Source organism: Lycorma delicatula, chromosome 1, assembly GCF_047948215.1.
Source record: "Lycorma delicatula isolate Av1 chromosome 1, ASM4794821v1, whole genome shotgun sequence".
Lineage (NCBI taxonomy): Eukaryota > Metazoa > Arthropoda > Insecta > Hemiptera > Fulgoridae > Lycorma > Lycorma delicatula.
Genome location: NC_134455.1, coordinates 139,145,988 through 139,164,691, shown reverse-complemented (window position 1 = coordinate 139,164,691; position 18,704 = coordinate 139,145,988). Strand labels below are relative to the sequence as shown.

Below are 18,704 nucleotides of genomic sequence, written 5' to 3'. Positions count from 1 at the left end.
GATCAGCTGTGCATCTGTGGGGAGGTCCAGTCAAATGAACACCTGATGTTTGACTGCCTTGCTCTTGAGGGGCTAGAGACCAGGCCACCCTGGAAATTAGAGGTCAAGGGGAAAATTGGCCATTCACAAGTGGCGAGAGCTGCATTGTCGGACCGTGTGGGAGTTCCTAGATGCAGTTGCTTTGTTCAACTGGCATCCCTAGTTTACTTAAGGGAAAGACTCTTACCGCATTGCCATGGGAAGCTAACCCTGAGTATGGCTGACCACCAGACAATTTTTGCTCTAAGTGCTATAAAATGATGGATAGGTACTTGCTGGCATTCAGCGACCTAGGCATGGCAGCGAATTGCTGCCTAGACAAAATAAATTTTATTATGGATGTCATATATATTTTTAGTATTTGACAGGGTGCACCTACTCATTTTAGTAAATATATGACAAGTGAGCGGTTGGAACACGTAAGCCGGTGGTGTATGGCACCACGCTTAGTCTGCTCACGCTGTTATGTAAGCTCTAGGAGCTATTTATGATACTGGTCGCTACACTGTTTTGAGGCTCAGTAGCTGTTTGTGGCACAGACATTTGGTCTCATGCTTTAGGGCGACTGAATGGGGTGGTGGCGGAAGAAATGCCAAGCAAACCAAAAACCTCTCATAAGCCAAGATACTACCACGGAGGCTGGCGCACCATCACTACTACATACATTTACCCTTACCTACGTTATATTTTTTAATAGCTCCATAAAAAAGACTACCCTGTTGCATGATGTATTGATTGGCAAAACAACATATTCTCGACTGATTTTTGTTATTGTCCCTATCGCAATCATAACTCACAAAACATAAGAACTGAGAAATATTTGCTAAATCTGTTGATTCATCAAACTGAATATTAAAATATTCACTTGCTGAATTGACTGATCGTGAACATTGGCAGCCATGTCATCAATTTGCCTTGATACTGTCATTAGAAAGCAAAATTTTTTCAATTTTTTTGCATCTTCCAAGCCTATTGAAAAACAGTGACCATATAAATTGCAACAGGCAATATGAAATTTTCTGCGATTTTATGGGGTTTGACATCTTAGCTACTCTTAACGCTGCAATATAAAATGCTTCAAGTGTACTTTTATCAGTACGGCTTGAATTACAAATAAAAGCTTCTTAATTTCTAAAAGTATGTAATATTTTCTTTCAAACAATTCCAAGCGTTTATTTTTATGACCCATATGTTTAGTTTCCAAGGTCAAATTATTTTTTATGGCTTCACGCTTTCATTGGAGAGGTCTTGAAGGCAGAAAACACACTGTGGCTTTCCATCCAATGAAATAACACCATAATTTAAATAACTGTCATTGATAATCTTGCCTTTATACTAATCGATTCTCTGGATGTAGATGGATCACTTCGTTTTTTCACAAATTTATCCATTAAAACACATTTACACCACTTGACTGCACATTAAAATATTCATTATATTTTTTTTTACTTTTTCGGGGGTTATGGAGCTAAAAAGATTGAAAATCACTGATCTACACTATCAGTTTACAAGGAATGTTAGAATAAAATAATCTCACAATCTACCTACAGCTATGAGATGAGTTAAATAAAAATTTAAACTATAAAATTTAAGAAAATATTCATTTAAGAGTTTCAATGTTTTCCCAAATATTTCAATAATAGTAATTTACAAAGCCATTTGATACAATCAAATCAGTTTGTTACCACCTGGTATGAAGCAGCCAGTCAATGGCAAAAATAATCATTTTTGACCAAACAAGTGTCTCCCTGATCACTGCAATTCAGCAAATTAGTTGCTGAGGTATTCCTAATGAGTAAAGAAAAGTCTTCTATTCCTAATCTACATTCTTCAAGAAATAGTATTTTGTAATTTCCTCACTGAAAATGTAATTTAATAAAAGATTATAACTGACAAAAATAAAAGCAAGTAGAATTTGAAGCAAATTAACACAAATAATATTTTTTTGTAATATTATGGGTTCTAGTGAAGGCAATACAGAAGAAAAAAGGTACTTATTATATAAGCAGCAATAAAATTAACACAAAGGAAAAACATTGTATAATAATATAAAATTAAATTGAATTTTTAAACAATTTACAAATAACATAATCAAATTTTAACTATATAGAAATGATTTAAAAAACATTTAAACCAACACAAGACACTACTACAGCCAGAAGAAGGAAATCGGTCTGCAATATGAACGACAATTACTTGTGTGAGTATTTCTCAGAAAATCAGCACATGTATTAAAATTAACTGATCTGATTTGAGATAATTTATTAATTTTATTTTTGAAATATACTAATTAATTATTACAATGAAATTTCTATATTAATTTTTTCCCCTTCCACTGTCTAAATTAAGATGAGTCAAAGTTAATGAGATTTTATGAAATTTTACACTGTTTTAATTAATTACATATAACCCTACATAAAAAACTATAATTTTTTTTATGCACACATGCACACATGCACACACACACACACACACACACACACACACGCGCGCACACACACACACACACACACACACACACACACACACACACACACAATGAGAGTGAGTGGGTGAGAGGGGGGGAAATGAATGAATGTATATTGATTAAATGTTAACATAAAAATGAAACATAGTAAAAACCAAGTTTAAAAAAAAGAAATTGAAATAAAAGATTTGGAGAGGTGATTATGCAATAAAAAAGAATAAAAACAGCAAAAGTTGACAAAATTGTTGACAATTAGATTAAATCAAAAATTAATTCAGTTAGAAAAACAAAATGACCAGAAACTTGAATAAGTTAGCAAAAACAAAACAATATAAATTAATATTTACCCACATTCACAAGTGTTCACTACTTTATCAAATCTACAGATTAATTTTTAAGACAAGTGATAATTCTTATACATATTAATTAACCTGTAAATAGCCAGAAGAGTTCTATATCATACCACATTCACTAAATTCAATTTTTAATCCAATTTATCAATAAATTTAGCAACTTACCTATTTTTCAGCATAATCGCCAGTAACACATAAACTTTTATCACTGTACTAGATTTATCATGATGACAGCAAAAGATCGTCTTGTGATTTGAACTGGTTTTGAATATTTGCTTTTACTTTTTTCCCTACTCAGTAAAACCTATGATTCCTCGACCGATCCAAACAAAAAAAAAAAGCTTTACGAGATGATGTTTGGACTATAGATGCGTGTAAATTTTTATCACACTAAATACATTAAGTACTATCCTGCTATAAATTTTTAGTGATTTTTTAAGAGTTAACTATCTCAGATAAATCACTTGTTTTGAATTGACTCAGTAATTGTAATGAAATACCCTGAAGAGCATGGCACATGTAAAAAGAATTAAACAAGGAATCAAAAGAATTTAGACTAAAAATAAATAGGGCAAAATTATAAATAATCAATGTATGTTATTTAACCTCAGGTTATGAACTGATTACATGTAGATGGGAAAGAGAATAAAAGTGCAAAATTAATTATGTAATCAGATGTATTTGGTCTGGTAGATATTCTTCTGGAAAAATTAAACAATATCTTAGGAAATATATCAGAAAAGAGAACAGGGAAGGCTACATTCCAATAATAATGATACATATGGCTGTAAAACAAATAACACATAAGAAAAGCAGAAAAACAAACAGATTTTAAGAATGTAAGAAGGAGCAAACTACAAGATCAAGTGATGAGAGATGGACTAGGAGAGTAATTAGACTGGTATCCATATGACAGACACCGAAAACATGAAGTTAATAAGAAAGTGGCGTGATGATATTGTAAATGCAGAAGGAAAAAACTGGATTAAAACGCCCAAGAATAGATACCTGGGGAAAAAGTTGAGAAACTTGGAAAAAGCTAACACAATGTAAAAGATGTACGAATATGAAAACAAGCAAATTATTAAAGTTTAAAGGAATTACTATATCGAATGGTGAAGTAGGATTGACAAATTTTACAGGTAAGAATGCAAAATTTATGAAAATTAAATTGTATCTTCATATTTGAGTCTAACTGTTGTCACACCAAAGAAAGGAGAACCAGCTAAATGAGAGAATTATCACACAATCAGTTTCTCACGCATAGAAAATATTTACATGAAGGTAATTTACAGCTGAATAGAACTGGTTGAGGAAGGTGTATTGATGAAAATCAATCAATTTGTTTGCTCTTTCCACACCAGAAAGAGCATGGGTACAAGAAAGGCCCCTCAGATTAATTTTAAACAGCAAACTTAAAAAGAACAAACTCGCCTATATGGTTTTTTCAGATCTGAAGAAAGCATTTGATACTGTAGACAGAAATAAAAGTTTAATAAAAAGACTTAAATACAGAAGGAATCATTAATAAGAATCAGATACAGTTAAAGACATAGACGATGAAGAAATGCAAGGTCGGATTCCAAAAAGAGTGACAAGATAAACTTGCTTGTTGCAATCAATAATCAAAGAAAAAACAATAATCAAAGAGAAATCCAATAATCAAAATTATCCTTCAATTACAAAAAATTGAAGGAAAATTTTGAACATGGGATAACTGACCAAAGAGAAAAAATAAGTTGAATGAACTGAAAGGCACGGATTTATTTTCTGGGGGAAATTTCAGTCTCTCCCATGTAATAATAGAGTATAATGGACAGCAGGATAATGAGGAAATAATATACCAGAAGTGGGATAATTTATTATTAAGCTAGTAAAATTACAAGAGATGAACAAAGTAATACAGACATAAAAAGCATATTGATGTACGCAAAGACAGCCTTCATACAGACAAGAGACTGTAGTATTAAATACAGATCTACAAATCAGAAAAAAATTATTCAAATATATGTATGGAAAATAGTGTTTCATAATATTGAAACATTAAAAAAAAAATAGGAAAACAGAAAAAAAAGAATAGACTTTTTATGGCGTTACAGACGCTATTGAAAATCAGGCATAAAATTTGAAACAAAGAGATCTTATGACTCAATAAAAAAAGGAGAGAAATTTGTGGTAGACTTACTTACTTATAAAGAGATGAACAAGATCAATGCTCCCTGCAGTAAGACAGCCAAGTTTAGTTAATCTGGTGATGGAAGAACATGTACATGGTAAGAAATACTATACATAAAGACTAAAATAAAAACTGGAATTAACAAAACAGATAACTGAGAGTACAGGATACAGTGTAGTAATAATGTTTATGTTAAAAAGATTAGCACACAACACAAAGGAACGGCAAACAGTATTAAACCAGTATAGTTGAACCTGATAGTTGATATTAACACAAAAAAAATTTAAGTTACAACAGTTAATATAAATTTATTACTTCTATTTCCATAATATTAAAAAATGTTTAAAAAAATTAAAAGTCCTGGAGGATTATTCTAAAACAGGTTCTTTGGGGTTAATATGGAGAAAAAATGAATTATAATATTCAGTAAAAGCGGTAGATTAGAGAAATAATACTAACTTAATGTATAAAGACAAGAAAATAAGAACAGACCATGTGGATAATTATTAGGGTGTACCCTTCTCTGGTTTGAGTCTGTTTTTCCAGACTAGTGATCATGCTATATTTAAAGCTAGTAATGAACGTAATAAGGTGTTTTCAAATTTTAAATAGAATCGAGTATGAGACCAGTACTGAATAATGGGAATGTTAAAAAAAGTTTTAAATACAAATGACAGCATAATTATAGTTTTTTGGTATACAGATAGTGGTCTTTTCCATTCTATTTATAATTTTATGTTAATAAAATTTTAATATATTGTCTTAAAAGAACCAGGAAATTTTGAAAATGATGTTAATAAGTTTGGGTGATAGGTAGAAATATGTATGTAATTTATACAAGAGCGGTTACCACACTGCCATTTAATATTTATGAAAAACTTTTGGTGCTCAACTTGCTTTTACCGTCAAGGTGTTTTACAAAAACAGTGATCGTCCAGGCATCCCAACCCCATAGGGGGAAGACATCCACCTTGTGATGTTACTGGTCGCCACACCATCCCCTCCATTCCAAGCTCTGAGGGGCTTTACCGGAGGTCATCTTTAAACCCTCTAACTGATTACATCTCACAGTCATCAGCCAGGTTTCGGTCGTGATGCCACCGATGTAATTGCCTTGGCAGACATTTGCATCAGTAAATAAATATCAAATTTTGCCTTCACGTAGGTCTCAAATGGACATCTTCACATCCAACCTAACATGATTCCCTCAAATTAACTAACCAAAACCGCGGAAGCGTGAACCCCATGCCTAGTACAGATTTGACAACACCGTTCATGACTGTGAATGCTTCAGTCAGAAAACGAACGAATTTAAAGTTAAATCAGTGCTACACTCATACCACACTTGACCACCAACTCAAAAATAGCACTGAAAAAGACTTTATACAAAGCAATCTCTGCTCGTGAAAAGAGACCAGAGATACACTCATACCAATCAAAACAATGGATTTGTAAAAATCCATTGACAATCAAGTTATTGCAAACAATTAACCTGGCAGTATGCTTACGCATCGTAATTCAAACTGGTAGTTTTTGGCTGTTTTTATTTCCTCCACTAAATGTAATAAAAATGATTTATAATAAATAATAATAGTAAATTAATAAAAATTATCACCTCGCATTTTGATGTGCAAGTGTACTACTGGGTTAATTATTTGCAATAACTGGATTGTTTGTCAATGGATTTATACAAATGAGGTGTCATTTTTTTCAAGATAAAATGCTTAATAAATCTGATAAAAGTAAAGAATTGATTAAATACAGTGTGACCCTGCTATAATGCGGTTATTGGGAGACTTACATAACACCCACATTATAGGCTAACCGCGTTATTTCTAGAAGTAAATTTTAAATCACAAAGTGATCAATTAAAAAAATAGGCAAAAAATCAAGCAATAATGGTTAAATAGAATAAGCCAATACAGTATAATGTGTACTAACCAAGAAACAAGCTTCATACAGAAGATACAATATTTTTTCTTTGAATGTAAATTATTTTTTAAAATAAGAAGTTATTGTTTTTTGTTTCACGGTTGTACGTTACTTTTTTATAATATTAATTATTTGCAATAACTGGATTGTTTGTCAATGGATTTATACAAATGAGGTGTCATTTTTTTCAAGATAAAATGCTTAATAAATCTGATAAAAGTAAAGAATTGATTAAATACAGTGTGACCCTGCTATAATGCGGTTATTGGGAGACTTACATAACACCCACATTATAGGCTAACCGCGTTATTTCATTTACACTTTGTAAATGCAATAAACGACAATCATCACTATCACTCTGTTGCTCCATCGATGTTATGTTACTATTTATACTTTCCCGAACGTCTTTTATTGAGGGTGTAGACCTCTCCATAACAGCAACCTCTGCAGAAGGGGAAGGTTCCCCTTCTTCTTCTGACAAATTGCCATTAGGTTGTAGAACGGAGTTTACAATTTCTTCATTGATCAAGTAATGGGCAACAGGTGTTTGATTGTCTTCTTGAACCCACTCATTGAGATCACTTACAGACAATTCTTGCCTAGTTGAATTTGAGAATTCCAGTGCGCGTTCATCAGCAAAAATATGAACATTTCCTGTTTCAATGTCTTCTGTGTTACTCTGTGACAATACTGACCAACAATTTTTAATTGTAATAGAATTTAGTTACTCCATGCTGTTCTAGCACTGTATATAACATACAAACTTTATAAAATTTAAGTTATTTTAAAAATGTTTAATTAGTAGTAATATTGTTTGTATAAAAGAAAACCTTTCATTATATCTTAAATAAATTTTTTGGAGATTTTTTAAAAACAGTTTAGTAATTTACATAAAAAACAGCAATGGAAACAAATAAACTGAAGTATTGCATTAAATAAGCACAAAAATACCTTTTCTTCAATTCTTCTCTCCAGTTTGATAAGAGATGGATTTTGTTATGTTTTAAGAACAAATGGCTATTCCTTTTAGCAAAAAATGGTAGTTCATAAATATACATACATGTATAAGTTAATATTTTTATATTTCTAAATATTCAAGATTTAATGGTTTACACAGTAGGTCTGAAAAGTTCTCGAACTAAATTTCTGTAGTTGATACAAGTAGCTCCATCTATCGGACAACCAAGGAACTATGTAGTATGATGTCTGATGAGTATGTGTACAAAATTTTATCATGTTTCATCACTCCAGTCTCGAGTTATATTCATAAATTGTGTTCATGTAACCTTGTGTGAGCTCACGACACGGAACAGAGGAGCATTATAAAATTTTGTATTTGACTTCAAAAATCTTTCGTTGAAACTTATTCTATGATATAGCAAGCATTAGATGATGGAGCCACGTCTCATACTGCAACATACATATGGTGAACCAATTTAAAGATGGCAGGGTATCATTGCATGATGATGAACGAAGCAGGAGCTGTCAACAGCTGTTCACAACAAAAATGTTTGAAAGTGCACACGCTCCTGCTCGAACAACCTCATCTTGCTCTTCAGGCCACAGCAGAAGTGCTAAACACTGGTAAAGATGCGGTACATACAATTCTAACAGAAAAAATGAATCTCTGAAAGGTGTGCTCTCATTTTAATCCACACTTCTTGAAAAAAGAACAAAAACAGGTGCGTCTTTCTTGCGCTTAAGACTTTGCTGAAACTGCTGATAGTGATCTGAATTTTTTGCAAACAATTGAAACTGGAGATGAAAGATGGTGCTTCATGTAAGATCCGCAAATGAAACATCAATCCACTGCTTGGTTGAGTCATGGAGCACAAAGGCCAGCGAAAGTCAGACAGGAAAAATTGAGAATGAAAACTATGTTGATTGCATTCTTCGACTCAAAGGACCTGATTCATCATGAATTTGTTCCAACTGATCAAACCATGAATTCTAAATTCTATTTAAAAATAATGAAATGCCTGATGCGTTGCATTCGTCAAATCCAGCTTGAGTACTGGGATCCGGGCAGTTGGACTCTCTTGCACAACAATGCCGCAACAGTTTTAACATGTTATTACGCCTCAAATCCAATCACCATCTTATCCCACCCGCCCTATTCACCCAACTTAGCTCCAGCAGAGTATTTTCTGTTCCTAAAACTAAAGTTGAAGATGAAAGGCTGCTTTTTCGATGAAATTCCAGCCATCCAAAGGGCTCGCACCGAGCAGTTGAAGACAATCCCACAAATGATTTTTCCAGAGAATTTGATGGGCTCTACTGGCACTGCAACGAGTGTATAACTAGAGACGGGTTATGTGTAGAAGGCTGATGAGTAATTTGTTTATCTTTAAATCTGTATTTTTATTTAATTTACTTTGGGAATTTTTCAGACTATTGTCTGAAGTTATTGTCTAGTTATTGACGCCAAACAGTGATCTGGCAACATGTTTTTATATCTTGAAAACATGTCTTGCCTTTTTGGGAGGATTCTAAGAATTAATATTATACCTCAGAGGGAAACACACAAAAACATAATAAGTATTTAGTAATGATGACAAGCTTAGCATGTTATTAAGGAACTTTAAAATAAGTTATTAAAATAAAACCAAAATGATTAGACTTTGGTGCCGATAAAAAAATTTCATCAAACCGAGTGATTTTTTCATCTAATAAAATATAGAAAATTTTATTACGGGCAATAAAAGATACTAATTTTATTACATCAATATGAATTCTATTTACACGGTTAGCAATGTTACATTCTACCTTAGAAACGCATTTAATGTTTTCATGTATTTAAAGCGAGGTAGTTACAATCCATCTAGTGAATATTTTTTTGAACTGGTAACATAGATAATGTGTGTGGTTTATAAGTCTACTACCTTTTTTATAATTATTCCAAGAAAATGATTAACAATTATAAAACAAAATTATACAACATAATACTAATTATTTCTTCTGAATTAATTAAATTTTTATTTAACTTAAAAAAAAATTAATCTATCTAGTTTTGTTTCTTGTTTGAATTTAATCACTACTTAGCAGCAGGTTATAAATTTTCAAAAATTTGGTTAACTTTTGATGACACATATATTGGAAAACATCGTGTTTCGCTTATAAACAAGAAACTAACTAGGTTTAATTACCTTTTCTTTTCTTTTGCGATATAATTTCATTTTATAATTTTTTTTTTTTTTCTTGGAATAATTAACAAAACAGTACAAACATTTATTAACCGTACATCAAATTATTCACAGCAATTTGATGGTGATTTTATGTATAATTGATAAATAAAATTAAATAATTTAATATTAATAACAAATTACTTAGTATACTAGAAATAAATTTAGCAATTTTATGATTTTAAAATGTAGCTTTATTTGTGTAAATTAAAATAATTTATGAATGATGTCCTGACCGATTTACATACTCATCAGTGCCCAGCCTAAACTATTAAGTTAGTCACAAAATAATGACGGTATGCTTGTTTTATAGAGGTGTGCTAGTAAAGGATTTTGTGAAATTCAACTTCTAACAGGATGAATAATACTTCACATTCTTTTTAAAAATTTTCTCAGCTTCTAAAAAGATATTGACTTGATCTTCGTTTTAAAATATTTCTTATACAAATAAAAACTAATTTCTGTGTTTTTCAATATCTTGTGTTTGAAGGAGTGAAATTTTAAAAAGTCAAAGATATCGATGACGACTTTTTAAAATTAATTAATTAATGATATTTATTCAGGTGATCTAGCTCATAGATATTCCTAAAATGAATATTTCAAAACCAGTTTCTGAGTCTGCGAAATTCTACTTCTAAGAGGATGAAATGAGGTAAAACTGAATTTTACCTTTTTTCAAATGTTTGTGGAACAAAATGAGAAATCAACTTGATATTTAGTAAATATGTTTTTAATACAAATATCTAAACACAAATTTCTGAATTTTTTGATATCTAGTGCTTGAAATGTTATCGAGCAGAAATTTGAAAGATTTCTTAATATCTTCTAAAATTAATGATTTATTCAGTAAGTTTTACACCATAAACATTCCTTACATAATATTTTTCTTCATTCTTTCTGATGTTTATCTGGGGCTGTAAATTACAATTCACTTTGACCGAATTAAAATCACCTGTTGTTAATATTTTCCTGATAATATTAATAATACTGGCCATTTATCCTCACCACTCACCTGACTGGTTAATGACATCTTAATGACATTTTGCACAAGTGGGGGAGTAATTAAAAACCAATTAGCTCATCTCTGCCCTACATATAGTAGTGCTTAAGAAGTGAAATGTTCAGTTTCAAGTTTGCCTTGAACTGAACCGAAATAGTGTTGATTAGTGATATTGTGAAGCCAGTTAATATTGACAGTGTTAAGTCATGTTACTAGTATTTATTCATGTTAGTGTCGTGTTAAGTAATGTGTGTTAGCGCGTATCAGGTGTTTATTGAAAGCAGTGTAGTGTTTTTTTTTTAATATTAGTGTTGTGTTTAATAGTGCTGATATCATGTTAAGTTTAATGTAGATTTAAAATACGACAGTAGAGAACGTCAAAGTTGATCAGGTATCAATATCCCATAAAGTCCTTCAAATCACAGGAGATGAAACCTGCCTCTTTCATTAACTTTCCTATCTCATTTATGATTCTGAAGTGCTGACTATCGATATGAGTTCAAAAGTATGCAATTTCTGTTATCTACTTTGCAATGACTATTAATAAGTCATTAAGAGGAGTCATTGAAACTAACAGGAATAGATTTAAGAGAAGACGTTTCTTCCCTGGTCAATTCTAGGTGGCCTGTTTCAGAATAAGTTTTCCATCAAGTTTAGTGATTTTAGCACAAAATGGAAGGACTACTAATGTAGAGTACAAAGAGGTTCTGAATAATTTCCTGTGATATGATTGTACTAATCTGTGACTTTGTATCATACTTATTTTTTTAAAATACTTCTTCATAATGTAAATGTATTTATAGTTAATAACAATAAATTTCAGCAATATATGAATACCGAAGTGTCTTTTTTTAAACAAGCCGGACAAATAAAGCTTAGCGTTGAGCCAATTAGTTGTTCAATTTAATCCATCTACGCAATTCTTCATTTAAATTATTGCGGATGAAGCCATGATGGGTAAATACTATAAGTATAAAATTAAAAAAATTATTTTTTTTTGTGTGCAAAAGATTAACTCTTTTCAACATTCAGAAGCGGTACATTAACACAAGCTTAATATAAGCCTAAAAACTATTTGAAAATAAAATATTCAAAAATTCTTTTTTTAGTAAATATCTTTATCCAGGATCGTTTAGAAACTACTAAACATGCAACATAACAAATGTTTTATAAATTAAAAAAAATATGAGCTAAAGTTCAGATTTTGTAAACTTAATTCCTTAAACGATGTTGATGTGAAACAAAAAATTAAAATATAATTTCAAACTTGTTCATTCATAGGCAGTTTTCAAAAACATTCATAAATACATGACATTTCTTTTTAATAGAAATTTTTATGGTAGCATCTGAATACAGAATGAATAGACTGTTATTAGCCCATACCCAAGCAAGCATGTAGCTTGCATGAGCTCCATTCAGCGCTGTATAGAATGCAGAATATGCCCACATTAAAATGAATATTACAATATTGAATTAAAGGTTTATTATTTTTAATTAAATCACTGATTAATGGCAGTAACTTTGCATAGATTTTAAATCAAACAAGGTATTTTTATTAAAATGCATTTTCCAGTATGCTATCGTTAAATAAATAACATACAGTATAACTCTAACAGTGTTAATACTTACACCAGTACTTTCATACTGTTGGGCAGCTACTGGTTGTGGACCCTGTAATTGTTGCGGTTGTTGCTGTTGTGCAGGTTGCGGCTGCTGTTGTACCGGTTGTGGTTGCAGCTGCGGCTGATTCTGATGAAGATGTGGATGTTGAAGTTGGTGTTGTGTTTGTTGCTGCATTGTTTGTTGATGCTGCTGCTGCTGCTGCTGATGATGATGATAATGCTGCTGTAGGATCGGCATCTGAGGGGATACTGTATTATGGTGAGGCGAAAAATGGTGGTGTTGCTTTTCGATATGATGAACTACATTTGGATCTCCACCGACCTACCGAACACAATTTTGATCATAATTCACTCCAATAAAATGTAATAACAAATCGCAACTGATCTTTGTACTCCAGTTTTCCAAGCTGTTGTAGTTTAAAACAAGGAAAGATTTTTTGAGTTGTAAATAATTTGACGCTATTTTTTGATGCTACTCTTCATTTCTTTCTAATCTGTGATAATCTTCCAATCTCTACATAATTATTACATTTTGAGTTATCTTTTCTTTTTTTATTTCACTCTCCCCATATCTCTATCAAAAGTATAAAAGTTTTTCGAATACTAGTATTTTTGTATCTTCAACAAAAGTATTGAAATGTTGTAGAAAATGAGAAAATAAATAATTAAATAAAATAGTGAACATAATTTACCAGAATTGAGAGAATTTTGCTGTTTAGGGAGTAAAATTAGAAGAAAAAATGAATAGACTAATGCAGACTGGCATAAACAAGGTGAGCTTTCACGCAAAAAAAAATAGAAGTCTGCTAATATCTGATATAATTAGACAGAAGTTTTGTAAGAAGCATGGAGTGTAATGCTTTATGGTAGTCTGAAACATAGAGGATAGGAAAGAAAACAATATGGCCTTTGAAATTAAACAGATATTAATTTGAAGAAAAAAATAGCAGTTATTTTGAAAGAATTTTGTTAAAAAATAAACTAGGTAGGTCAGCCATATATTTAAACATCCAATATTAATTTAATAGTGGAGAGTAGAATAAAAAAACAGAAAATAACTCAAAATGTAATAATTATGTAGAAGCTGAAGTTTACCACAGAATGGTAAGGAATGGAGATCAGTATCAATATTTTCAGGCTTATGTAGAAAAAAGCCACAATATCTACATAAGCCTGCCTTCTAAGATCAGTGTTAGGACCAGAATAAATTCATGCTCTTCCTGAAAAAGAACTGGACTTATCTAACACCAGTACACCTTCCACCATGCATTTATTTGCCTATTAATTATTCTAGTAATTATTTTCTATGTATGAGATGTTAACCTGATAGTACAACAGCTCTTACATTTGGCTCTTCTGCTTTCTTTGGCACGATAACTGTTTTTTTTAACGTGTAAACACTTATCCGAACTCACAAACACTATATACTAATTACGTATGATTTTTTTATTATGACTAAGAATCAACAGTTTAAGAAAAGTTTTAAAAACATACCTTAGGAGGATTTATTAGTCTGCGGAAGAAATAAATTTCATCTTGTGTCACGGCCGATGAATGGACATATTTTTTAAGACCATCTCTAGGCAATTCTCTCATACATTGTTTAGTTTCATCGTACAATGATTCACATAAATACACATCCTTCTCTGAAATTTCAGTAGGACGACCTGTAATATAAAATTTACAAATTAATCATTAAAACTATTCACTAATAATAGATGACTCTGACTGAGAAAGTAATAAGTGATCACCACCTATTACTGTCTCCAAAACTGGATAAATAGCTTCATACCTATTAAGATTGTAGCTTGAAAACTCCATAACATGAGAAAAGATTGATTACAAGCAAAAAGGTAAAACTGCCTGTCTATAATGCATAGGTTAAATATTGATTTGTTTTCTGGGATATTATGATGGGTGCCAAAAAAATTTTTTACATGAAAATGGCTCACCCAAATATTGGCTAGGGTATTACCATTAATAATTTACATCTATAAAGATAATAAACAATATACAATGAACAGTGAGTTTGAATTAATAATGAATTATGCATACATTAAAAATTAAAATTTCAATGCAAGAATTGCTCTATTTTATTGATTATTAATATAAACAATATAAATAATGAACCATCTAATTCCTCCTTCTTGGTGAAGACATTATATACAAATGAGTCAAAGAAATGGCATATTTTCTTTTGTTTGACTGAACATTCGTATATGTACCACTACTATGCAGTTATATTGTTGCCATTAGTTGACAGAGCAGTAGAGTAATGTACAATGTGCGTTTAATGTAAAATCATATTATAAAAACAGTGAGTGCACTCAAGTCATTTGTAATGAGTTTCGCCAGCACTTTAATCTCCATCAACATGATCTTGCCCCACCTGCTCTAGTGTTAAACACCTGGGTTAGGAATTAAGAAGAAACATCCTCAACACAAAAGAAAAATCCCTATTGGTAAGAGAAGAACAGTTCATACACTTGAAAATGTTGAAGCCATTACAATTACTGTTTTGCAGAGTCATATATGATCGACCAAAAATTATTCCAGATCACTAAACATATTGCATTTTTAGTTAATTTTAAGTAAGATTGAAGAAAGTCACCAAACTTTTTTCCCTGATTTACAGAAGCCAAAATGAAGAAAATTTTTATTTATTTTTGAACAAAAACAAAATCTCTGATTATGTAATAGAAAATCTAGATCTATTTCACAAGGAATCTCTTTACAAAGGAAAGGTAGTTGTTTAGTGTGCTGTATCACCCCTGGGAATTAATAGATTGTATTTTTTTCAAAATGAAATCGGTCGTGCAATAACTGTTACTGCATCTGTTCTATCAATATGATTGAAACTTTTTTAACTAATCACTTAAGAAGATTTGGTGGGTCATCTAGATTTCAACAAAACAGTGGAACAGTACACACTATCTTTAATGCTGCAGAGTAACAGCTGTTTGAGAATCTTGCTACTTTGAGAAATTAGGATATTCCATGGTCAGTACGATCTCTGGATTTAAGTGCACATGACTAGATCTTATGGTTTTTTTTTAAAAAAACAGTTTCTCTAACACTAAATCTGAAAGTATTGATGAATTTAAAAGTAATATTGGTAAAGAAATCACAAAAAATACAGCTGAAATGTGAGAAACTTCAGTGAAGTACATACACTAGAGGTGCAAAAGTAAATGTATACATTTGAAGAACGTAATTTTTAAGAAGCATATTTTGTTTTTCAATTAGATGTAAATAAAATTTATTAAACACAATTTTTTAGGTTTTCATTTTTCCACTGAGAAATTTACCTATTTCTTCAGCCCATTCTAAACAATGCATTTTTTTCCAAGGTAGTTTACTAATCTGTTGTTTTACAATATCTGTATTGCTCGTTTGTCTTGAATGTAATGTTTGTAAAGCAACTACAATAATAACTGGTATTAATAAACTTGTCAACTTCCGTGATAGAATAATAGTGTCTGTCTTGTATCCGAACGGTTGTAATTCTAGTCAGGGTTGCCACCTTTCATTCATTACAGAATTCATTTATCATTTAATATCTATAAATGAGGATCATCCTTTTAATACCAGAGAAAATAAATGCATAAATCATACACAAATATTTTTATTCTTATCAGTATATAACCGTACATTACATAATCTTATCGTAAATAGATGACTATTATTATTCCAATTTATACCAGAGATAATAAAGGAACTGCAATGACATTTACAACAAATCAGCAGAAACTGTCAAATTTTTGACATAAGCAATAACACAAAACAAAAAAGTCATTTTAAATATGTATAACATGAACAAAGAATCACTCATAGCTGGGCAGAAAAATGTTTTTGTCAAGCTCTTGTGGATCCAAAGAAAATATATATCTTCCAATAATATACATAAATCTTGGTTTGATAAAAAATTGTCAAAAAAAATTGATTGTAATGGCTGACTAACCTTAAGACCAAGTTTCCCAGGACCAGCGAGAGAAAAATCAAACAACAAATATTTGGTGGTCCACTGATAAGTCAGTTAATGAAGGATTTTTACTTTGAATAAATCTGAGAAAGCAGCAAAAGTGTCATTTCAAAATACAGTTAAATCATTTTTCACTTAAAAGAAGGCTGAAAACTATGTAGAATTGGTGAATGAACTTCTTGAAAACTATACAAATCTGAGATGCACTACATCTCTAAAAAATACAAATATTGCATTCACATTTTGACTTTTTTCTACCAAATCTTAGCACAATCTTAAGCGATCAGCACATTACACGCTTTCACAAGGAAATGCCAATGATAGAAACATGCTACCAGGGAAAGTATAGCCCAAATATGTTTACCAAATATTGATGGAGACTGAAAGGGACACTCCTGAGGCCGAATAAAGGAAAGAACTAAAGAAAAGCAGACATTAGTTCAGACAATATCATACTTAGGCTGTATAATTCCTAAAACAAAGTTTTCTTTGAATCCATATTAATTATGCTGTCCTCAATTCAATGTTGGTGGGCAGATTTTTCAGCGCAAAAATATTATAAGGCGTATCTTACTGAATGCATGTTAACAGAAAAAATTTTTTTTTTATAAACAATTGTTACTAGTGACATTAAAAAATTTAATTTAGCAATTGCTCCTACCTCAAAATGATTATTCTTCAAAATAGAAAAACTACTTGGGATATACTGTAGCCACTTCTGAAACTAGTTCAGAAAAATATTAAATGACTGACATTTTAGCTAGAGTTTTTACGCCTGGAAGTTTTTTTACATCAAAATTTCTGTTTTATATTCCCTTTAAATAATGTAACACAACCCTATCCTTTCCACATAAATTTCTGAATTTCTATGAACCCACCATATCCCAGGTGATTGGGCAGGAGAATGTGGATGTGGTGGGCTCACATTGAAAATTATTGTTTTGAGTTGGAGCAATTGCTAAATTTCATTTTTGTATGTTGAAAAGTATTGAAGGGTTTCCATACTTTATTAACACCTGTGTATATATACCACATTTACTCAAATAATCCTTACAGTTGCATAATTTCTGTACCCAAATTTTTAACGCCATTTTCTCCATTTTTTTTTATTCCTCTCTTAATTCTTCTAGGGTAAAATGTTTGTATGACAGCCAATATTCCTAGAAAACCAACTGTTTGCTACCATAAAACTGGTAATGCAGCAATTCTTCAGATTCCATTCATGAACTCATCAACAAAAAGTTATTTGCCACCAAGGTTGATTTGTTCACATTCTCACTTGTCTCATGCTTGCTTTACAACCATGACACATGAATTTTTTCACTTCCTCTCCCACTTCCAGTTAGCAGTACGTGGAATCAATAAGCCCTGAGTTTGTGAAGGTGTGTTTCAGTAACAATATTGAAAGTAAAATATAAGAGCTACACTGCAGCTATAAACTTAAAGTGATTGATTTTTTTAGATTTTTAATAAAATTATGTGGTTTTTATGAAATAAAAATCAAATTTCCAATTTAAAAAAGCCATGTTGGTTTGTCACCATTCATGACTTGTGTTCATGATTTTATCCATGTCTACATATTCTTTATCAAAATAACTACTATTTATTTCCCATGTAGTTTTATTAAATAACTTTAATATAAAATTTATTTTAAAAAAACTAAACATAATAAAATAAAAGTAATTAAAAATTAATTATTAAAATATAATAATTTTTACAAACTTTATAATTACCAAACATTAATTTACTAAGTACTTACATGAAATGTATTCACTGTGTTCCAGAACAGCACATTTACCAACAATTCTTGATACAGGACTAGTATCTTCTTGTGTACTAAGGAATATTTCCTGCTTATAGAACATTCTTGGTGGATTTGGTCGGATTTCAGAAGGAAGAACCATCCATGGCCCTCGAATAAACGTTTGACCTCTGAAAATAAATTAAACAA

The 18,704-nt window shown here is 31.0% G+C and overlaps 1 protein-coding gene across 10 annotated transcripts in view; it reads right to left on the bottom strand.

Annotated features, from left to right (window-relative positions):
- polybromo (protein) overlaps positions 1–18,704 on the bottom strand; it is a 315,452-nt gene that overhangs the window by 89,520 nt on the left and 207,228 nt on the right. For all 10 annotated transcript variants that reach the window (XM_075362328.1, XM_075362291.1, XM_075362318.1 and 7 more), the window contains exons 24-26: positions 18,513–18,685; positions 14,266–14,438; positions 12,779–13,093 (exon numbers count right to left, since the gene is read on the bottom strand). In XM_075362328.1, coding sequence (XP_075218443.1) covers positions 12,779–13,093; positions 14,266–14,438; positions 18,513–18,685 — 661 coding nt within the window. The remainder of the gene's footprint in view (positions 1–12,778; positions 13,094–14,265; positions 14,439–18,512; positions 18,686–18,704) is intronic.